Source organism: Pseudoliparis swirei, chromosome 9 (genome assembly GCF_029220125.1).
Source record: "Pseudoliparis swirei isolate HS2019 ecotype Mariana Trench chromosome 9, NWPU_hadal_v1, whole genome shotgun sequence".
In the NCBI taxonomy this organism is placed as follows: domain Eukaryota; kingdom Metazoa; phylum Chordata; class Actinopteri; order Perciformes; family Liparidae; genus Pseudoliparis; species Pseudoliparis swirei.
The window spans coordinates 669000-691368 of NC_079396.1; the positions used below are offsets into that span (position 1 = coordinate 669000).

Below are 22369 nucleotides of genomic sequence, written 5' to 3' on the forward strand. Positions count from 1 at the left end.
GTCTAGCTCCAGGTCTAGCTCCAGGTCTAGCTCCAGCTCCAGGTCTAGCTCCAGGTCTAGGTCTAGCTCCAGCTCCAGCTCCAGGTCTAGCTCCAGCTCCAGGTCCAGGTCCAGGTCCAGCTCCAGGTCTAGCTCCAGGTCCAGGTCTCTCTTCGGGGCTCCTCCTTCGTTCTCTTGTGAGTGAACACAGACCTCCACCATCCTCACGCTGTGACGCCAGGCCGGCGCTCAGAGGGTCGGGGGTTTGATCCCCGGCTCCTCTCGTCCATGAGTCCTTGAGCAAGGCACTGGGCCCTGATGGGCAGCGTGTGGAGGCGCTGCTACGAGTCTCTGAGCGAGCTGATCTGGGCGCAGATCTTGAGCGCCGGGCCCAGCTTGATGTTCATGGTCCCCATGAGGTGGTCCTCCTCCAGCAGCAGCAGCGCCTGGCCGTCGATCTCCTGGCCGCGGAACTGCTCGGCAAAGTCCAGACACCCTGCAGAACCACCAACAGTCAGATCCTCATGAGGACCACCAGAACCACCAGCAGTCAGGTCCTCATGAGGACCACCAGAACCACCAGCAGTCAGGTCCTCATGAGGACCACCAGAGATGTGAGGCCGGCCCACCTGGCAGAGAGGAGATGAACTCGTAGACCTCCTCGATGTTCCACTGGCCCGGCTCACTGGACAGGAAGCTGAGGGGCGAGGCCCCCAGGGGGGACGGGGGTCTGTCATAGCCGGACAGGTCTGAGCATTGGCTGGACTCTCCCAGAGCAGGAGACAGACCGGTGGACAGACTGGTGGACGTCTACAAGGGGAGAGGACTTCATCATGACAGACATCAGGTAAGATCTAGGATATATATTATATATGTATTATATATAATATAGTATATATATAATATATATATATGTATTATATATATGTATTTTATATATTATATATATATATGTATTATATATATATATGTATTATATATATATATTATATAGTATAATATATATATTTGTATTTAATATATTATATATAAATATGTATTATATATATATGTATTTTATATATATTATATAGTTTATATAATATAGTATATATTTTGTATTATATAATATAGATAATACATATATTATTTATGTATTATATATAATATATAATTTATGTATTATATATATATATTATACATATATTATATATGTATTATATATGTACTATATATATTATATATAATATTTATATATAATATTTATATGTATAATCTCACTCTGTCTCACCTCCTTGTGACCCTCCAGTCCTCCGTCCTTGAGGGTCCGTTGGTTCCTCATGTGGTCCAGGGGGGTTCGGCGGTTTGGGAACAGACCCATCCTCTTGGTGCAGCCCACGTTGTAGCTGCACAACAGGTACCATGGCAACATTAGAGACCCCCAAGAGACCCCTAGAGACCACCTAGAGACCCCATAGAGACCTCCTAGAGACCCCCAAGATACCTCCTAGAGACCCCCTAGAGACCCCATAGAGACCTCCTAGAGACCCCCAAGATACCTCCTAGAGACCCCCAAGATACATCCTAGAGACCCCCAAGAGACCTCCTAGAGACCCCCAAGAGACCTCCTAGAGACCACCAAGAGACCACCTAGAGACCACCAAGAGACCTCCTAGAAGACCTCCTAGAGACCACCAAGAGACCTCCTAGAGACCACCTAGAGACCTCCTAGAGACCTCCTAGAGACCACCTAGAGACCTCCTAGAGACATGTCCCCACAGGAGGCCCCTGGGGGGACGGGGAGGGGTCCCCCCAGGAGGCCCCTGCCTCCTCTTACCGTTTAGCGCACACGGTGGAGCAGAACCTCTTGGACCTCTTGAAGACCTGGGCCAGGTCCACCTTCCCACACAGCTCACAGGTCAGCATGGGCTCCTTCTGGGCCTCCAGCTCTGAGGGGACAGACAAGGCTCTCAGTGTTCCATCCCAGCATGCACCTGGGTCCTGCTCCAGAGGAAGGAGATCGGTATGCACGACGACAACGTGAAGTCCACTTCCACCGGAGACCTCCTCTCGGAGCGCCTTGTCCCCTTGTGAAGAGGACTCACACCGTTATGTCATTATGTCCCAGAGTCCTGCAGTCCCCCCAGAGTCCTGCTGTCCTCCCAGAGTCCTGCTGTCCCCCCAGAGTCCTGCTGTCCCCCCAGAGTCCTGCTGTCCACACAGAGTCCTGCTGTCCCCCCAGAGTCCTGCGGTCCCCCCAGAGTCCTGCTGTCCACACAGAGTCCTGCTGTCCACACAGAGTCCTGCTGTCCCCCCAGAGTCCTGCTGTCCACACAGAGTCCTGCTGTCCACACAGAGTCCTGCTGTCCCCCCAGAGTCCTGCTGTCCACCCAGAGTCCTGCGGTCCCCCCAGAGTCCTGCTGTCCCCCCAGAGTCCTGCTGTCCCCCCAGAGTCCTGCTGTCCCCCCAGAGTCCTGCGGTCCCCCCAGAGTCCTGCGGTCCCCCCAGAGTCCTGCTGTCCCCCCAGAGTCCTGCGGTCCCCCCAGAGTCCTGCGGTCCCCCCAGAGTCCTGCGGTCCACACAGAGTCCTGCTGTCCCCCCAGAGTCCTGCTGTCCCCCCAGAGTCCTGCTGTCCACACAGAGTCCTGCTGTCCACACAGAGTCCTGCTGTCCCCCCAGAGTCCTGCTGTCCCCCCAGAGTCCTGCTGTCCACACAGAGTCCTGCTGTCCCCCCAGAGTCCTGCTGTCCACACAGAGTCCTGCTGTCCCCCCAGAGTCCTGCTGTCCACACAGAGTCCTGCTGTCCCCCCAGAGTCCTGCTGTCCACACAGAGTCCTGCTGTCCCCCCAGAGTCCTGCTGTCCCCCCAGAGTCCTGCGGTCCCCCCAGAGTCCTGCTGTCCCCCCAGAGTCCTGCTGTCCACACAGAGTCCTGCTGTCCCCCCAGAGTCCTGCTGTCCACACAGAGTCCTGCTGTCCACACAGAGTCCTGCGGTCCCCCCAGAGTCCTGCTGAACCTCGTGTCCCCAGCGTTACCCTGTGCGGGGCCCCCGGCCCGCTGGGGGTCTGCCGTGTGTCTCCTGAGGCCGTCCATGGAGAAGGAGGGACGCTCCACCTGCAGACACACACAGTCCCTTCATGCATGTGTAATGACGCTGTTCACCACTAGGGGGAGCAGGTCACCTCTACAGGTCTTTGACCGCCGTCGGTCTCATCGTGGTCCTGGTCCGTGGGACAGGAGGACCGGTGCCGGTCCGGTAGGGCGGCTGTAGCTCAGTGGGGTAAGGGGGTCGTCCTGCAACCCCAAGGTTGTCGGTTCGATCCCCGCTCTCCCCATTAGTTGCAAGTCGAAGTGTCCTTGAGCAAGGCACTGAACCCCCAGTTGCTTCCCGGGCGCATCACTGCAGCCCACTGCTCCTTAATAACTAAGGATGGGTTAAATGCAGAGGACTAATTTCCCCTTGTGGATTAATAAAGTATATATCTTATCTTATCTCTTCTCCACTCACGGGGAACGGCTCGGCCCCCTCCTGGATCACGAAGCCTTCGATCAGGTGGGTGAGGACGAGGGGCGGGACTAAAGCCTGGGCAGGTGAGCTCTCTCCATCGGGCTGGCTGCTGCTCCCAGAGGTCATGGCTGGAGCGCCGGCCTCACCTGTCCACAGCGGCAGGAGGTCAGCCAGCAGGAGCAGGTCCACTACACAGAGACTGCAACAGAACAGGTGTGTCACATGGTCAGGTGACATCTGTGGTCACATGTCTGGTTCTCCAAGTTGATGACTTGGCACTACGGTGTGTCGTCATCGGGCTTCAGGGGAACCACGTGGGTCACACTGGTCTCAGACCGCAGGCTGGGGGACCCTCGCCCCGGACCGCTGGAGCCGTGCTGCTGCCCGGGGGGAGCCGCTGCTCTGGAGTAACTACACGTGCTCACTCTGATCCATGAGCCCGCTCCTCGTCATTAAAGTGACTAACAACAACAACAACATCAACCTGCTCCTCCTCCTCGTGGTTTCTTACTCTTCCCGCGGGACCTGCGCGGCTCCGTCACAATGGAGCGGCTCTTTGTCTCGCGGCTCCCGGACAACGCGCTCCTTCCCCCGCCACGCGGCGAGGAGCCGGCCGGCCTCCGGGTCCCGCTGCCCGGGCTCGAGCAGCTCGCCGAGCCGCCGCGGAGCTCCAGGAGGACCAGACTTCGTCCCGGTTCGGTCCTCGCGGGCTCAGCTATTCCTCGCGAGCTGCAGACACAACAAGCCTCCGGTGGCGTGCGCGTGCGGCTCACAGAGGACTTCCGGAAACAACCTTCAGAGTAAAAGCCCGCGGAGATAACGAGATCGGTTCCTTTCTGGCATCGAGTCGGAATAACACCAGCGATCTTCATGCGTGTGAAACAACTCACACCAAAACATTCACCTGGACGGAATGACGAGTGAACCGGATGCTTCTCCGATAAAGGGCAGAACGCGCCGTCCGAGAGGTTTAGTTTCCATGGTCAGACCTTTATTTTGAAGGTCTGGGTTCATCGTAGCTATGAACATTGACCACCGGGTATACTCGTAGCAAAGTCACTAAAGTCGTGTGTGTGTGTGTGACTGGAGAAGCTTGACGTTTAAGGACTACAACCTGCTAAATCAATAATGAAAGGTTACGTCATAACTAAATGAGTCCACGTGAGGACGGTTCAATTAAATTCAGTTTATTTTGTAAAGCCCCAAAAACACAAATCACAACCTGTACCAGAGACATCCCTGACCTTTGACCTCACATCGGATGAGGAACAACTCAGCTTCATGATATACACTACCGTTCAAAAGTTTGGGATCACCCAGACAATTTCGTGTTTTCCATGAAAACTCACTTTTATTTATCAAATGAGTTGCAAAATGTATAGAAAATATAGTCAAGACATTGACAAGGTTATAAATAATGATTTGTATTTGAAGTATTAATTTTTTTCTTCAAACTTTGCTTTCGTCAAAGAATGCTCCTTTTGCAGCAATTCCAGCATTGCAGACCTTTGTCATTCTAGCTGTTAATTTGTTGAGGTAATCTGTTGAAATGTCACCCCACGCTTCCTGAAGCACCTCCACAAGTTGGATTGGCTTGATGGGCACTTCTTGCGGACCATACGGTCAAGCTGCTCCCACAACAGCTCAATGGGGTTGAGATCTGGTGACTGGCCACTCCATTACAGACAGCAAGCTGCCTGCTTCTTCCCTCAAGAGTTCTTGCACAATGTGGAGGTGTGCTTTGGGTCATTGTCCTGTTGGAGGAGGACATTGGCTCCAATCAAGCGCTGCCCACAGGGTATGGCATGGCGTTGCCAAATGGAGTGATAGCCTTCCTTATTTAAAATCCCTTTGACCTGGTACAAATCTCCCACTTTACCAGCACCAAAGCAGCCCCAGACCATCACATGACCTCCACCATGCTTGACAGATGGTGTCAGGCACTCTTTCAGCATCTTTTCACCTGTTCTGCGTCTCACAAATGTTCTTCTGTGTGATCCAAACACCTCAAACTTGGATTCATCTGTCCAGAACACCTTTTTCCAATCTTCCTCTGTCCAATGCCTGTGTTCTTTTGCCCATACCAATCTTTTCTTTTCATTGGCCAGTCTCAGATATGGCTTTTTCTTTGCCACTCTGCCTAGAAGGCCAGCATCCCGGAGTCGCCTCTTCACTGTCGACGTTGACACTGGTGTTTTGCGGTACCATTAAAAGAAGCTGCCAGTTGAGGCCCTGTGGGGCGTTTCTTTCTCAAAGGGGAGACTCTAAGGCACTTGTCTTGTTGGTGAGTGGTGCACCGGGGCCTCCCACTTCTCTTTCTGCTCTGGTTAGAGCCCGTTTGTGCTGTTCTCTGAAGGGAGTAGTACACACCGCTGGAGGACATTTTCAGTTTCTTTGCAATTTCTTGCATGGAATAGCCTTCATTTCTAAGAACAAGAATAGACTGGCGAGTTTCACATGAAACTTCTTTTTTTCTGGCCATTTTGAGAGACTTATCGAACCCACAAATGTGATGCTCCAGATAATCAACTAGCTCAAAGGAAGGCCAGTTTTATAGCTTCTCTCATCAGCAAAACAGTTTTCAGCTGTGCTAACATAATTGCACAAGGGTTTTCAAGGGTTTTCTAATCATCCATTAGTCTTCTAAGGCGATAACACAATGTACCATTAGAACACTGGAGTGATGATGGAAATGGGCCTCTATACACCTCTGGAGATATTTCATTAGAAACCAGACGTTTCCACCTAGAATAGTCATTTACCACATTAACAATGTAGAGTGTATTTCTGATTGATTTAATGTTATCTTCATTGAAAAAAACAATGCTTTTCTTTGAAAAATAAAGTCATTTCTAAGTGATCCCAAACTTTTGAACGGTAGTGTATATACATAGTGGACCCTATAAAATTGTTTTTGTAATAATAAAGTTGTCCCAGTGATTCTGTTTGTCTGAATAGAACTAACAGAATTAATAGAATATAATATTTTATTGACCTCTGCAATACCGGCCTGGACCAGCAGAGGGCCACAGCCTACAGGTTCAGGAGCATGGAGCATGTCCACCAATGAGCACTCTGCCACTAGCTGGCGAGGTTTCTTCCTTCCGCTGGGTCTTGGGTCCATGTCTGAGGGTCCGGGGTCTCCGTCACTTCCGGTCTCGTGGTCCCAGAGGAGGAACCATCGGGTAAACTGTTGTATCGACAGAGAAGATAAAACATGGTGCTTTGTTCTTCTCTCCACTTCTTAGAACTGATGCTTCTGCAGCATCATGTCACCTCTTCAGGAGGCTGCTCTGTGTCTCACACAGAAGCCCCGCCCCTAGCCCCTCACAGGACTCTGATTGGTCCATCGCAAGGGAAGCAAAGCTAATGTCTTTGTGTCCAGAGCCAATGAGCAAACAATAGCATGCTAGCAAGTTAAACTATGACCAGAACAAACTATTTACCTCATTAGCATATTAACATTAGCCAAATATTCACGTTAGCTACATATACATGTTAGCCACATATTCACGTGAGCTACGTATTCACATTAGCTACATATTCACGTTAGCTACATATTCACGTTAGCTGCATATTCACATTAGCTACATATATATGTTAGCCACATATTCACGTTAGCTACATATTCACGTTAGCCATGTATTCACGTTAGCTACATATTCACGTCAGCTACATATTCACGTTAGCTGCATATTCACGTTAGCTGCATATTCACGTTAGCCGCATACTCACGTTAGCTACATATATTTGCGTTAGCTACATATATTTACGTTAGCTAATGCTGCTGATGGAGGGAACCCACGCTGAAAAGTGCCAGAGCTCTCACACACACACACAGTGTGTTCCTGTGTGGACAGAGAACACCAGGGGAATGAGGACATGAAGATATGAAGACATGTCCTCATGTCCCTATGTTCTCATGTCTCATGTCCACCGGTCTGAGGCCGGAGTGGAGCATGGGAACAATCCCCCCTCTGTGAGGCGTCCGTGTAGAAGCCCGTTCCCTCTGAGGACCCATCACAGCCACAAGTTCACGTTTCCTGCTCCCGGAGAAGAGGAGGGTCTCTGTGGCGTCACAGGAAACCTGAGACCGGCCTCCTCCTCCTCCTCCTCCTCCTCCTCCTCCTCCTCCTCCTCCTCCTCCTCCTCCTCCTCCTCCTCCTCCTCCTCCTCCTCCTCCTCCTCCTCCTCCTCCTCCTCCTCCTCCTCCTCCTCCTCCTCCTCCTCCTCCTCCTCCTCCTCCTCCTCCTCCTCCTCCTCCTCCTCCCGGCTCCACATGCTGGCCTCTCTCTAGCCCTCCAAGACGCCCTGCTCCTCTTTGGGGCTCCAGAACCAGCCAGTGAGACCTCCTCCACACCACACTAGAGCCCTGATCCGGATCCTGGTCCACAGACCTGGGTCTGCTTCTGGAGCTGCCGGTAAGTCCCTCACTCTTCTTCTGAGGTGGAGCTGCTCTACTGCCACGTGGGTGATAGAGGGAGAGGGGGGGGGAGCGCTCTGTGAAGCAGGCTTCCTCAGTGAGTCATGGTGAACTCCGTTCTCTGCAGAATGAACATGAGAATCCTTCTGGATCCTCTCCTCGGTGAACGTGTATGTTTAGTGATCAGAGTCCTCCCCATGAGCTCCATGTGGTGCTCTCAGTATTTAATGTGTCAACAACATACAACACAACCAGCAGGCGGCTCAGGAGGACCCCGTGAGCGATGAGGTCATGCGGTCCAATAGCTCGGCTAGATGAACACATGATGTCATCGTGTTATATAAACATCTACACAGTCCATGCCTGGAGAACCGGGCCAACCGGTCCACTTCCTGGTCCTGGGTCACGTTGAAGATGTTGCTTCTGTAAAGAGGTTTAAAACTTCTTCATGTCTAATGAGTTACAATAACTTCCTGTTTATTTAGTTAATTAGCCCTCTTGTGGACCGTGGTGGAGCCTCAGTCCTCGAGGTCCTGGTGGCCCTCTGACTCACAGCACCACGAGGCTGAAGCTTCTGTTTACTACTGTAAATATGTCTTTGGCACCAAACTCTGTGACCTGATTGGTGCAGAGGATGGGTGGGTGCACCTGCATCACGGGAGCAGGATGACTCCCTACGGGTGACACAGTGGCTTCAAACAGCTGCTCGATGCGGTGTGACCGTGAGCTGCAGAAACACACCTCCACCCAGCAGGAGTCACGTCTACAGGTCCACCCTGATGCAGGGGGGGGGGGGTCACCTGCCCAGCAGCATCATGAGGTCTCTGGTCATGAAACGTGAACGGGGTCCTGGAGGTCATGGAGGTCATGTGACCGCGCTGTTTGAACAGGGAGGTCCTTCTCACCGTTATCGGCGTGTCCTTCATCAGGACTCTTATCTAGAGACACGTTGCTCTCCTGAGGACACGGGGGACTACCACGAGACATTCATCTCGTTACAGTCACCACCGTGGAATCAGCTAGGGGGTCTAGACCAGCAGCGACCCTGCAGGAGGACTGTGCACCAATGAGACCTGTAGGGGGTCTAGACCAGCAGCTATAGGACTGTGTACCAATATGAAGTTCACATAGTCCTGCTGACATGTATTCAACATAAGATTCTTTATCTTGGAGAACATTCTCACCGGTTGAAGCTCAAACTTTACAGAACATTTACGACTGCATTCACATTTAAATATAAACCGATTCAGAGAACCAAGAACTCTCCTCAGCTTCAGGAGATCCAGACCACAGCAGTCATGTGCAGGTCAACAGAGCCCAGCAGTAAAGTCTGTTCAAGTCCTTTAGTCCGGACTGGTCTAGGTAGGAACCGGGTTGAGGACCAGCTGGGTACATGGCGTGGGGGACGCCTCCCATTGGCTCCTGACACCCGGTCTGACATGGAGGTAGTCTGAGTCGGTCCTCTGTGAACATGTCTCCAGGTCTCATTGCTCTAGCTCCTCGTCTGAAGCCCCGTGGCGGCTCGTCTGAATGTGCATCCTCCCTCTCTGGTTCCTGCGGTTCTTCTCAGCCGGTACCACTGGATCTCTGGCTCTCAGGCGGCGGCTGTATTTGTGTTGTCTCATTGGCTGAGCTCTGGGGCTGCTGGTCTAGTTTCAGGCCTTGGGGTCTGACTCATCCACAGGAATGGTCCTGAGGCCACAGGTGTTCAAACTGCTGCTTCCCTGGCTCACTGCTCTGCATCTGATTGGCTCTCTGGTTGGTTGCACATTGTCTCTGCTCCTCATGTTACATCCAAGAGCCAATCAGTAACGGGCAGCGGGAGGTTTGGATGTAGGACCCGGAGGGTTCTCTGTACTCAGATCCATCTCCAATCCCTTCATGAAGGATCCCAGTGAGCATGAAGTCGTCCTGGCGTGAGCCTAAAGGTGACACAAGGCAGACCCGCAGTCCACTGAGACCTCTGGTCTGGTCTTTTTGGACCAAAACCAGCCTGGATAAAAATACCCAGCAGCATTCCCCAGCCAGTAAAGTCAACATAACATTCTGCATGAGCGGCTGTTAAGATGAGTCGTGTGCCTTCTTTTGCAGATTCCCCCTTTCTATCCCTTGTCCTTCTTTAAACGAATGCCTTCTATCTGACGGAGTCAGGCCACCTATGTCCCTGTCGTGAGTATGGAGCTGCAGAAGCTAACAAATGGAAATCGCCATGACGACGCTGTTCCCGTGGAGGCAGGGTATGTTTCCTGGCCCACTGTGCATTCTTGCTCACCCGACTGTGTTCATATCAGCAAGTTGTGTGGTGTTTGTTTTTCTGTTTGATGGATACGACAGGATCCCACCAGAGGAGGAGAAGTTCCTGCAGAAGCGTGATGGATCAAAGACGCCTCAGTTCACAGATGTGAGTGTGAGCCACAAGACACACGATACATGAATTATAATGACACATCACAAACTGCTTCCCAACATAGTCATTTCCGTTATTATGTCTTAAGTTAATATTCCCGTCTGGCATCTTTTCCAGTTTGAGGGTAAAACCTCCGTTGGTATGTCCATCTTCAACCTGAGCAATGCCATCATGGGCAGCGGCATTCTTGGTCTGTCATACGCCATGTCCAACACCGGCATCGTCCTCTTCCTGTAAGCACCGCACATATCTACACTTCACCAACAAAGACCACGCTGATGGCGACAAGGGGTACACATGGTTTATTGGGAGATGGAGTATTGTAGGGATGGGGGTCAAGGGAGGAAGGGGTGTAGATGGGGTAGAGGGAGGAAGGGGTAGAGGGAGGAAGGGTTGGGGGTGGGGTAGAGGGAGGAAGGGATGGGGGTAGAGGGAGGAAGGGTTGTAGGATGGGGTAGAAGGAGGAAGGGTTGTAGGATGGGGTAGAAGGAGGAAGGGTTGGGGATGGGGTAGAAGGAGGAAGGGTTGGGGATGGGGTAGAGGGAGGAAGGGTTGTAGGATGGGGTAGAGGGAGGAAGGGTTGTAGGATGGGGTAGAGGGAGGAAGGGTTGGGGATGGGGTAGAAGGAGGAAGGGTTGGGGATGGGGTAGAGGGAGGAAGGGTTGGGGATGAGGGTAGAGGGAGGAAGGGTTGGGGATGGGGGTAGAGGGAGGAAGGGTTGGGGATGAGGTAGAGGGAGGAAGGGTTGGGATGGGGGTAGAGGGAGGAAGGGTTGGGGATGAGGTAGAGGGAGGAAGGGCTGGGGATGAGGTAGAGGGAGGAAGGGTTGGGGATGGGGTAGAAGGAGGAAGGGTTGTAGGATGGAGTAGAGGGAGGAAGGGTTGGGGATGGGGTAGAGGGAGGAAGGGTTGGGGATGGGGTAGAGGGAGGAAGGGTTGGGGATGGGGTAGAGGGAGGAAGGGTTGGGGATGGGGTAGAGGGAGGAAGGGTTGTAGGATGGGGTAGAGGGAGGAAGGGTTGGGGATGGGGTAGATGGAGGAAGGGTTGGGGATGAGGTAGAGGGAGGAAGGGTTGGGGATGGGGTAGAGGGAGGAAGGGTTGGGGATGGGGTAGGAAGGGTTGTAGGATGGGGTAGAGGGAGGAAGGGTTGGGGATGGGGTAGAGGGAGGAAGGGATGGGGGTAGAGGGAGGAAGGGTTGTAGGATGGGGTAGAAGGAGGAAGGGTTGGGGATGGGGTAGAAGGAGGAAGGGTTGGGGATGGGGTAGAGGGAGGAAGGGTTGGGGATGAGGGTAGAGGGAGGAAGGGTTGGGGATGAGGTAGAGGGAGGAAGGGTTGGGGATGAGGTAGAGGGAGGAAGGGTTGGGGATGGGGTAGAGGGAGGAAGGGTTGTAGGATGGGGTAGAAGGAGGAAGGGTTGGGGATGGGGTAGAGGGAGGAAGGGTTGGGGATGGGGTAGAGGGAGGAAGGGATGGGGGTAGAGGGAGGAAGGGTTGTAGGATGGGGTAGAAGGAGGAAGGGTTGGGGATGGGGTAGAGGGAGGAAGGGTTGTAGGATGGGGTAGAAGGAGGAAGGGTTGGGGATGGGGTAGAAGGAGGAAGGGTTGGGGATGGGGTAGAGGGAGGAAGGGTTGGGGAGGAAGGGTTGGGGGTGGGGTAGAAGGAGAAAGGGTTGGGGGTGGGGTAGAGGGAGGAAGGGATGGGGATAGAGGGAGGAAGGGTTGTAGGATGGGGTAGAAGGAGGAAGGGTTGGGGTAGAGGGAGGAAGGGTTGGGGATGAGGAAGGAAGGAATGAAGGGATCCAGGGGGATAAGGAATGAGAAGGGTGGAAAGAAGGTTGGAGGGGTGCGATGAGACCGCTGGCATCTGGTGGCTAGAGGGAATGGCTGGGGGTGGTGACTCGTGAGTGAAGGCCACATCCAGCCATAGTGAGAGATGAGTGATTCAACTAACGACAGACATCCAACCAGATGTAGATGTCCCAAGAGGATCAACCACCAGGAACTACGCCGGCCCCCTGTGGACAGGGGACAGTTCGAGGTTTCACGTCCAAATACATCTTAGATAGAAATATCTTTGAATTGCCCTTTGTACTTGGTTTCCTACAAAATACATATTTCTAGTAAAAAACATCTGTCTGCATCTTTCAGAAAGTATTTCCAAGGCTTCCAAGAATAATACTCTTTTTTCTCCACCGTAGCCCCGAAGCTGAGCAATACACAACGTACTGAACTCACTGAGCCCGAGGAGTGAAGTGACTGTTTGTGTTCACAGGATCCTCCTGACATGCATCGCCGGGCTGTCCTGCTACTCCGTCCACCTGCTGCTCCGCAGCGCTGGGGTTGTGGGTGAGGCTTCATCGACGTGGAGTTCTCATCAGATCAGTGCGGAGGTCAGTGTCGGTTAACACCTTGTGACACTCTGCAGGTATTCGGGCCTACGAGCAGCTCGGCCTGAGAGCTTTCGGTCAACCGGGGAAGATCATCGCCGCTGTCATGATCACGCTGCATAACATTGGAGGTAAGACTCCTGTATGTAGGTGAGGTAAGGGTCAGGTGGGGCTCCGACATCATGATGGTGTTGAAGACATGTGTCCTCTCATAAACACTGTCCCCCTGCAGGCATGTCCAGCTACCTGTTCATCGTCAAATCGGAGCTGCCGCTGGTCATCCAGGCCTTCCTGGGCCAGACGTCCAACTCTGGGTGAGTTCAACTCAGTTCTGTAAATGCAACACATTTTATGACATTTATTATTAGTGTGCAGGAGATAATAGGAGGTGTCCCTCTCTCTGCATGTTGGACGACCGTCCGCTCACGTCTCACACACCGATTCATCTTAGAATAATATTGAGTCAGTTCCTCACGCAGCTGACAGGAGGAGGATCTGTTCTGGACTATTTTTAGCAGCGCGTCTCTGCACATTTGGTTCTGTAATGACGAGTTCAGTCAGCCAACTCACATTTAATCATAGACTGTATCTGGTTACTCGTATCACCCTCTGCCTGGTGCACTTTGATTTGGAGACCTGGAGCTTTGACCCAGAGACGTTTTACAAAAGAACTCCAATTGCAGTTTGAGTTTTTTTTCACATGTTTGTTTTACTGTGTGTGTGTGTGTGCGTGCGTGCGTGTGCAGAGACTGGTTCATGAATGGAAACTATCTGATCATCATCGTGACTGTGAGCGTCATCCTCCCACTGGCCCTGATGAAGCACCTGGGTACGACGAGCCGCCTACTGATGACCTCCAGAGGTCGCGCCCTCTGCTCTCGGGACCGTCACCACTCTGTCTGTGCGGATGTCTTTCTTTGGGTCGCGGTGCTGTTCTGGTCTCATCTGGTGAATCAAACCCGCGTAGACCAAAATACATCACAAAAATAGTGCTTTACGTTATTATCTCGGTAACGTCCAAATATTCTAAATAGTCCTAAAATAAAATACTTTCATTGGATCACGCCATGTTGTAGTGATTCCATTGAAAAACAAATAAACAATCATAAATAAGGAAATCATAAAATCCCCGTTCATGAATGATCACGACATTAAAACAAATACAATGTTTTCTTACATCATCATTCATGTATTTTTAAATCAGGCTCTATTGTTTTACTGCTGTATCAGATTATCACGACTAAATGATTGAGGGCAAAATGATTTTAAAAATCAGACAGCACTACATGAAATCTGTTTTCTTGCCCAAAATCACAAATTCCAACCTCCCCTCAAAGAGCGTTACAATCTGCACACATCCTCTAACCTTTGACCTCACATCAGATCAGGAAAACTCCCAAAAAGTGAAGAACTCTTGTGGAGGATCCTCCTTCCGGGCGGAAGCAGACGTCATGTGACCCGTCTGTGTGTGTCTGAGCGTGTCTTCTACGTCCTCAGGGTATCTTGGCTATACCAGCGGCTTCTCTCTGGCCTGCATGGTCTTCTTCCTCTCTGCGGTGAGTCTGTGGGTCTTCACTCTATGGAGGCTGTGGAGGGACCACCATGTCACCATGACTACATCTCTCATGTATCGTGTCATAGTCATCGCCTTAGTAACGGTTATTAGCTCATGAGACCATGTATTTGTATTATTTCATACCACATCCCTGACCTTTGACCTCACATGGGATCAGGAAGAACTCCCTAAAGAACAGGGGCATCCGTCAGGGCCCCGGAGGCAGGAGGCCGGCTGGACCCCCGCAGTCCTTTAGGGGGTCTTCAGTGGCTCCTGGGTGAGATAGACTCAGAGACCACGGGGAGAACTCAAGTTATTAAAGCATCTTGTGTCTTCATGTCGTCTTGAAGAGGTTTAACAAGCCACCTGCCGAGGACCTGCAGCCAGAGCTCCCTGACCGCCTGGAGTCAGGAAGACGTTCAGGCCTCAAACAGACGGTCCCTAAGCCGACCTCAAGCTCTCCTTCTCTGCTCCGTCAGGTCATCTACAAGAAATTCAACATCGCTTGCCCTCTGGAAGTGTTCGGCAACTTCTCCGTGAGCGCCGTGTCAGAGGACTCGTGCACCACCAAATACTTCACCATCAACCAGGAGGTCAGACCCCAGAGCACACGGCCGATTGCATTAGAAGAGTTCCTCTAGGCCGAGTTCAGAGGCCTGTTGGGAGCTTGTGTGCCTCCCCCGGCTGGAGGCTCATCCTGCTGAATGCTCTTGGGTTGCAGACGGCGTACACCATCCCCATCCTGGCCTTCGCCTTCGTGTGTCATCCTGAAGTTCTTCCCATCTACACAGAGCTGAGCAAGTAAGAACTCATCCTTACATCCTCCACAACCCGCATGGACTGTACTATGAAGACCCATATGGACTGTACCATAAAGACCCGCATGGACTGTACCATAAAGACCCGCATGGACTGTACTATGAAGACCCATATGGACTGTACCATGAAGACCCATATGGACTGTACCATAAAGACCCATATGGACTGTACCATGAAGACCCATATGGACTGTACCATGAAGACCCATATGGACTGTACCATAAAGACCCATATGGACTGTACCATAAAGACCCATATGGACTGTACCATAAAGACCCGCATGGACTGTACCATAAAGACCCGTATGGACTGTACCATAAAGACCCGCATGGACTGTACCATAAAGACCCATATGGACTGTACCATAAAGACCCATATGGACTGTACTATGAAGACCCATATGGACTGTACCATGAAGACCCATATGGACTGTACCATGAAGACCCATATGGACTGTACCATAAAGACCCATATGGACTGTACCATAAAGACCCGCATGGACTATACCATAAAGACCCATATGGACTGTACCATGAAGACCCATATGGACTGTACCATAAAGACCCATATGGACTGTACCATAAAGACCCGTACCATGAAGACCCATATGGACTGTACCATGAAGACCCGTATGGACCGTACCATGAAGACCCGTATGGACCGTACCATGAAGACCCGTATGGACCGTACCATGAAGACCCGTATGGACCGAACCATGAAGACCCGTATGGACCGTACCATGAAGACCCGTATGGACCGAACCATGAAGACCCGTATGGACCAAACCATGAAGACCCGTATGGACCGAACCATGAAGACCCGTATGGACCGAACCATTAAGACCCGTATGGACCGTACCATGAAGACCCGTATGGACCGAACCATGAAGACCCGTATGGACCGAACCATGACGACCCGTATGGACCGAACCATGACGACCCGTATGGACCGTACCATGAAGACCCGTATGGACCGTACCATGAAGACCCGTATGGACCATACCATGAAGACCCGTATGGACCGAACCATGAAGACCCGTATGGACCGTACCATGAAAACCCATATGGACCGAACCATGAAGACCCGTATGGACCGAACCATGAAGACCCGTATGGACCGAACCATGAAGACCCGTATGGACCGAACCATGAAGACCCGTATGGACCGAACCATGAAGACCCGTATGGACCGTACCATGAAGACCCGTATGGACAGAACCATGAAGACCCATATGGACTGTACTATGAAGACCCATATGGACTGTACCATGAAGACCCATATGGACTGTACCATGAAGACCCATATGGACTGTACCATGAAGACCCATATGGACTGTACCATAAAGACCCATATGGACTGTACCATAAAGACCCATATGGACTGTACCATAAAGACCCGCATGGACTGTACCATAAAGACCCGTATGGACTGTACCATAAAGACCCGCATGGACTGTACTATGAAGACCCATATGGACTGTACCATGAAGACCCATATGGACTGTACCATAAAGACCCATATGGACTGTACCATGAAGACCCATATGGACTGTACCATGAAGACCCATATGGACTGTACCATGAAGACCCATATGGACTGTACCATGAAGACCCATATGGACTGTACCATAAAGACCCATATGGACTGTACCATAAAGACCCGCATGGACTATACCATAAAGACCCATATGGACTGTACTATGAAGACCCATATGGACTGTACCATAAAGACCCGTATGGACTGTACCATAAAGACCCGCATGGACCGTACCATGAAGACCCGTATGGACCGTACCATGAAGACCCGTATGGACCGTACCATGAAGACCCGTATGGACCGTACCATGAAGACCCGTATGGACCGTACCATGAAGACCCGTATGGACCGTACCATGAAGACCCGTATGGACCGAACCATGAAGACCCGTATGGACCGTACCATGAAGACCCGTATGGACCAAACCATTAAGACCCGTATGGACCAAACCATGAAGACCCGTATGGACCGAACCATGAAGACCCGTATGGACCGAACCATGAAGACCCGTATGGACCGAACCATTAAGACCCGTATGGACCGAACCATGAAGACCCGTATGGACCGAACCATGACGACCCGTATGGACCGTACCATGAAGACCCGTATGGACCGTACCATGAAGACCCGTATGGACCGTACCATGAAGACCCGTATGGACCGAACCATGAAGACCCGTATGGACCGTACCATGAAGACCCGTATGGACCGTACCATGAAGACCCGTATGGACCGTACCATGAAGACCCGTATGGACCGTACCATGAAGACCCGTATGGACCGTACCATGAAGACCCGTATGGACCGAACCATGAAGACCCGTATGGACCGAACCATGAAGACCCGTATGGACCGAACCATGAAGACCCGTATGGACCGAACCATGAAGACCCGTATGGACCGAACCATGAAGACCCGTATGGACCGTACCATGAAGACCCGTATGGACCGAACCATGAAGACCCGTATGGACCGTACCATGAAGACCCGTATGGACAGAACCATGAAGACCCATATGGACTGTACTATGAAGACCCATATGGACTGTACCATGAAGACCCATATGGACTGTACCATGAAGACCCATATGGACTGTACCATGAAGACCCATATGGACTGTACCATAAAGACCCATATGGACTGTACCATAAAGACCCGCATGGACTGTACCATAAAGACCCGTATGGACTGTACCATAAAGACCCGCATGGACTGTACTATGAAGACCCATATGGACTGTACCATGAAGACCCATATGGACTGTACCATAAAGACCCATATGGACTGTACCATGAAGACCCATATGGACTGTACCATGAAGACCCATATGGACTGTACCATGAAGACCCATATGGACTGTACCATGAAGACCCATATGGACTGTACCATAAAGACCCATATGGACTGTACCATAAAGACCCATGGACTATACCATGAAGACCCATATGGACTGTACCATAAAGACCCATATGGACTGTACCATGAAGACCCATATGGACTGTACCATAAAGACCCGTACCATGAAGACCCGCATGGACCGTACCATGAAGACCCGTATGGACCGTACCATGAAGACCCGTATGGACCGTACCATGAAGACCCGTATGGACCGTACCATGAAGACCCGTATGGACCGTACCATGAAGACCCGTATGGACCGTACCATGAAGACCCGTATGGACCGTACCATGAAGAGCCGTATGGACCGTACCATGAAGACCCGTATGGACCGTACCATGAAGACCCGTATGGACCGTACCATGAAGACCCGTATGGACCGTACCATGAAGACCCGTATGGACCGTACCATGAAGACCCGTATGGACCGTACCATGAAGACCCGTATGGACCGTACCATGAAGACCCGTATGGACCGTACCATGAAGACCCGTATGGACCGTACCATGAAGACCCGTATGGACCGAACCATGAAGACCCGTATGGACCGTACCATGAAGACCCGTATGGACCGAACCATGAAGACCCGTATGGACCGAACCATGAAGACCCGTATGGACCGAACCATGAAGACCCGTATGGACCGTACCATGAAGACCCGTATGGACCGAACCATGAAGACCCGTATGGACCGAACCATGACGACCCGTATGGACCGTACCATGAAGACCCGTATGGACCGTACCATGAAGACCCGTATGGACCGAACCATGAAGACCCGTATGGACCGAACCATGACGACCCGTATGGACCGAACCATGACGACCCGTATGGACCGTACCATGAAGACAGGGTGTTGGACACATTCCTGCTTTAAAGTGGCTCAAAACCTTAAAACTTAAGTATTCCCCAAACTTCCCGTTAATGAGTCTCAGTTCAGGATGATTCTGCTGCGCTGCCACCAACCTGTGGCCCTGGCCCCCCACCTGTGGCCCTCACTGCAGCATGAAGACAGACCCAGCTCTGGGTCCCCCCCCCTGCTGGTCTCTTGACGTCCTCCCTCTCGCCCCGCAGCCCCACCAGGAGGCGGATGCAGGGCGTGGGCAGCGCCTCCATCCTGGGCATGTTCGTCATGTACTCCTTCACCGCCACCTTCGGATACCTGACCTTCTACGGTGAGAGACCCTCTGAGCCGGGGGAGGACACGGCCCATGGCAGCGGGGTCTCACACGTGTGTGTGTGTGTGTGTGTGTGTGTGTAGAGAACACTGAAGCAGAGCTCCTCCTTAACTACAGTAAGGTGGACCCTCTGGACTCTCTGATCCTGTGTGTGCGTGTGGCCGTCCTAGTGGCCGTCACCCTGACCGTCCCCGTGGTTCTGTATCCGGTAAGAACACTCGCACCTGACACCCTGACCCCCTGACACGCACCTTAACACCCTGACACGCACCTTAACACCCTGACACGCACCTAACACCCTGACACGCACCTTAACACGCACCTTAACACCCTGACACGCACCTGACACCCTGACCCCCTGACACGCACCTGACACCCTGACACGCACCTGACACCCTGACACGCACCTTAACACCCTGACACGCACCTGACCCCCTGACACGCACCTTAACACCCTGACACGCACCTTAACACCCTGACACGCACCTGACCCCCTGACACGCACCTTAACACCCTGACACGCACCTTAACACCCTGACACGCACCTGACCCCCTGACACGCACCTTAACACCCTGACACGCACCTGACCCCCTGACACGCACCTTAACACCCTGACACGCACCTTAACACCCTGACACGCACCTTAACACCCTGACACGCACCTGACACGCACCTTAACACCCTGACACGCACCTGACCCCCTGACACGCACCTTAACACCCTGACACGCACCTTAACACCCTGACACGCACCTGACCCCCTGACACGCACCTTAACACCCTGACACGCACCTGACACCCTGACACGCACCTTAACACCCTGACACGCACCTGACACCCTGACACGCACCTTAACACCCTGACACGCACCTGACACCCTGACACGCACCTTAACACCCTGACACGCACCTTAACACCCTGACACGCACCTAACACCCTGACACGCACCTTGACACCCTGACACACACCCTGACCCGCACCTTGACACCCACCCTGACCCGCACCTTGACACCCTGACACGCACCTTGACCCGCACCTTGACACCCTGACACGCACCCTGACACGCACCTGACACGCACCTTGACACGCACCTTGACACCCTGACATGCACCTTGACACACCTTGACACCCTGACACGCACCCTGACCCCCACCTTGACACGCACCTTGACACCCTGACACGCACCCTGACCCCCACCTTGACACGCACCTTGACACCCTGACATGCACCTTGACACCCTGACACACACCCTGACCCCCACCTTGACACGCACCTTGACACCCTGACCCCCTGACACGCACCCTGACACCCTGACATGCACCTTGACACGCACCTGGTCCCTGGTGTTGGGTCCCTGAACCATGGCTCATGTTATTCACTTCTACTCTGCTTCTAGTCAGAAGTTAAGCTGATGTCGCTCAAGCCTTCATCTGATAGATGTGATGATACGTTGGTGTCATCGTGGCTCTGAACTCTGGAGGCCACAGGTGTGTGTGTGACGCTCTGCAGTCCGTTCTCTACATCCTACCTGAGGAACTCATCACCTGTGATCCTCTGGTCCTCAGATCCGCAGAGCCCTGCAGCAGCTGCTGTTCCCAGAGAAGGCTTTCCATTGGCTGCGGCACATCGCCATCGCCGTGTGTCTGCTCTTCGTGGTCAACCTGCTCGTCATTCTCGTTCCGAACATTAGAGACATCTTCGGCATCAGTGGTGGGTTTCTGACGGAGGGGAAGAAGAGCTGGAGAAGCTCCGTTGTTATTTATTCTTTCTGAAGTTAAAATATAAAACCCAACATGTGCAACCAAGAACACACGATGACGATGATCCTCTCAGGGGCGACCACGGCTCCCAGTCTGATCTTCATCCTTCCTGGACTCTTCTACATCCGCATCATCCCCACTGACCTGGAGCCCATGACCTCCAGACCCAAGATCCAGGTATGAGCTGAGAGGGAGGATGGATGGATGGATAGATAGATAGATAAGATGGATAGATAGATGGATAGATGATAGATAGATGATAGACAGGCGAAGGGAAAGCTGAGGGCCTGATGGTTCTACATTGAGGGCCGAATGGTTCTACATCTTCTTTGTGTTTTCAGGCTGCGTGTTTCACAGCTCTGGGTTTCATATTCATGACCATGAGCAGCACCTTCATCGTGCTCGACTGGATTAGTGGAGAAAAGAGAAATATCGGCGGCCATTAATGCTACACCCCAAACCTACAGCGACTCAATGCTACACCCCAAACCTACAGCGGCTCAATGCTACACCCCAAACCTACAGCGGCTCAATGCTACACCCCAAACCTACAGCGACTCAATGCTACACCCCAAACCTACAGCGGCTCAATGCTACACCCCAAACCTACAGCGGCTCAATGCTACACCCCAAACCCTCCAGCGGCTCAATGCTACACCCCAAACCTACAGCGACTCAATGTTACACCCCAAACCTACAGCGGCTCAATGCTACACCCCAAACCTACAGCGACTCAATGCTACACCCCAAACCTACAGCGACTCAATGCTACACCCCAAACCACCCCAAACCTACAGCGACTCAATGCTACACCCCAAACCTACAGCGGCTCAATGCTACACCCCAAACCATCCAGCGGCTCAATGCTACACCCCAAACCTACAGCGACTCAATGCTACACCCCAAACCTACAGCGGCTCAATGCTACACCCCAAACCCTCCAACGACTCAATGCTACACCCCAAACCCTCCAACGACTCAATGCTACACCCCAAACCCTCCAGCGTCTCAATGCTACACACCAAACCTACAGCGACTCAATGCTGCACCCCAATCCTACAGCGACTCAATGCTGCACCCCAAACCTACAGCGGCTCAATGCTACACCCCAAACCCTCCAGCGGCTCAATGCTGCACCCCAAACCTACAGCGACTCAATGCTGCACCCCAAACCTACAGCGACTCAATGCTGCACCCCAAACCTACAGCGGCTCAATGCTACAGCCCAAACCCTACAGCGACTCAATGCTGCACCCCAAACCTACAGCGACTCAATGCTGCACCCCAAACCTACAGCGGCTCAATGCTACAGCCCAAACCCTACAGCGACTCAATGCTGCACCCCAAACCTACAGCGACTCAATGCTGCACCCCAAACCTACAGCGACTCAATGCTACACCCCTCCTGCAGTCCTTTGGTGGGAAGCAAGTTTCAACCTTCT

The 22369-nt window shown here is 52.3% G+C and overlaps 2 protein-coding genes and 1 long non-coding RNA gene across 10 annotated transcripts; 1 reads left to right on the top strand and 2 right to left on the bottom strand.

Moving 5' to 3' along the window:
* Positions 1-211: 211 nt before the first annotated feature.
* Positions 212-4235, bottom strand: LOC130198959 (polyhomeotic-like protein 2). 2 transcript variants are annotated; one of them, XM_056422091.1, is made up of 7 exons: positions 3977-4235; positions 3466-3664; positions 2993-3071; positions 1796-1907; positions 1250-1364; positions 609-789; positions 318-475 (listed from the first exon to the last, which is right to left on the bottom strand). In XM_056422091.1, exons 2-7 carry the CDS (start codon positions 3589-3591, stop codon positions 321-323), a joined length of 768 nt encoding a protein of 255 aa, XP_056278066.1. In that variant the 5' UTR covers positions 3592-3664; positions 3977-4235; the 3' UTR covers positions 318-320. The 2 variants fall into 2 exon arrangements, with proteins under 2 accessions (XP_056278068.1, XP_056278066.1); XM_056422093.1 differs by lacking the exon at positions 3977-4235 and having other exon boundaries at positions 212-475; positions 2993-3381; positions 3466-3556.
* A 3483-nt stretch (positions 4236-7718) lies between these two features.
* LOC130198956 (sodium-coupled neutral amino acid transporter 3-like) lies at positions 7719-21707 on the top strand. Of its 5 annotated transcripts, none has more exons than XM_056422086.1 (16): positions 7719-7886; positions 9980-10125; positions 10223-10289; positions 10413-10528; positions 12567-12640; positions 12720-12812; positions 12914-12995; positions 13428-13510; positions 14179-14237; positions 14716-14829; positions 14958-15037; positions 19064-19164; positions 19251-19375; positions 20733-20877; positions 20974-21104; positions 21269-21707. In XM_056422086.1, exons 2-16 carry the CDS (start codon positions 10064-10066, stop codon positions 21371-21373), a joined length of 1437 nt encoding a protein of 478 aa, XP_056278061.1. In that variant the 5' UTR covers positions 7719-7886; positions 9980-10063; the 3' UTR covers positions 21374-21707. The 5 variants fall into 5 exon arrangements, with proteins under 5 accessions (XP_056278061.1, XP_056278062.1, XP_056278059.1 ...); XM_056422087.1 differs by having other exon boundaries at positions 21001-21104; XM_056422084.1 differs by having other exon boundaries at positions 9980-10289.
* On the bottom strand, positions 11920-14140 carry LOC130198966 (uncharacterized). 3 transcript variants are annotated; one of them, XR_008832715.1, is made up of 5 exons: positions 14048-14140; positions 13507-13626; positions 12928-13012; positions 12521-12821; positions 11921-12309 (listed from the first exon to the last, which is right to left on the bottom strand). It is a non-coding gene; the product is annotated as an uncharacterized LOC130198966 (long non-coding RNA). The 3 variants fall into 3 exon arrangements; XR_008832714.1 differs by having other exon boundaries at positions 11925-12309; positions 12530-12821; XR_008832713.1 differs by having other exon boundaries at positions 11920-12821.
* Positions 21708-22369: the final 662 nt, after the last annotated feature.

Coding starts and splice junctions, on each gene's coding strand:
- LOC130198959 (XM_056422091.1), bottom strand. CDS start 3,591: ATGACCTCTGGGAGCAGCAGCCAGCCCGATGGAGAGAGCTCACCTGCC. Junction 790..1,249: donor GACTGGAGGGTCACAAGGAG/GTGAGACAGAGT, acceptor CTCCCCTTGTAG/ACGTCCACCAGTCTGTCCAC. Junction 476..608: donor GTTCATCTCCTCTCTGCCAG/GTGGGCCGGCCT, acceptor GTGGTTCTGCAG/GGTGTCTGGACTTTGCCGAG.
- LOC130198956 (XM_056422084.1), top strand. CDS start 10,086: ATGGAAATCGCCATGACGACGCTGTTCCCGTGGAGGCAGGGTATGTTT. Junction 19,165..19,250: donor CGGATACCTGACCTTCTACG/GTGAGAGACCCT, acceptor GTGTGTGTGTAG/AGAACACTGAAGCAGAGCTC. Junction 19,376..20,732: donor TCCCCGTGGTTCTGTATCCG/GTAAGAACACTC, acceptor TCTGGTCCTCAG/ATCCGCAGAGCCCTGCAGCA.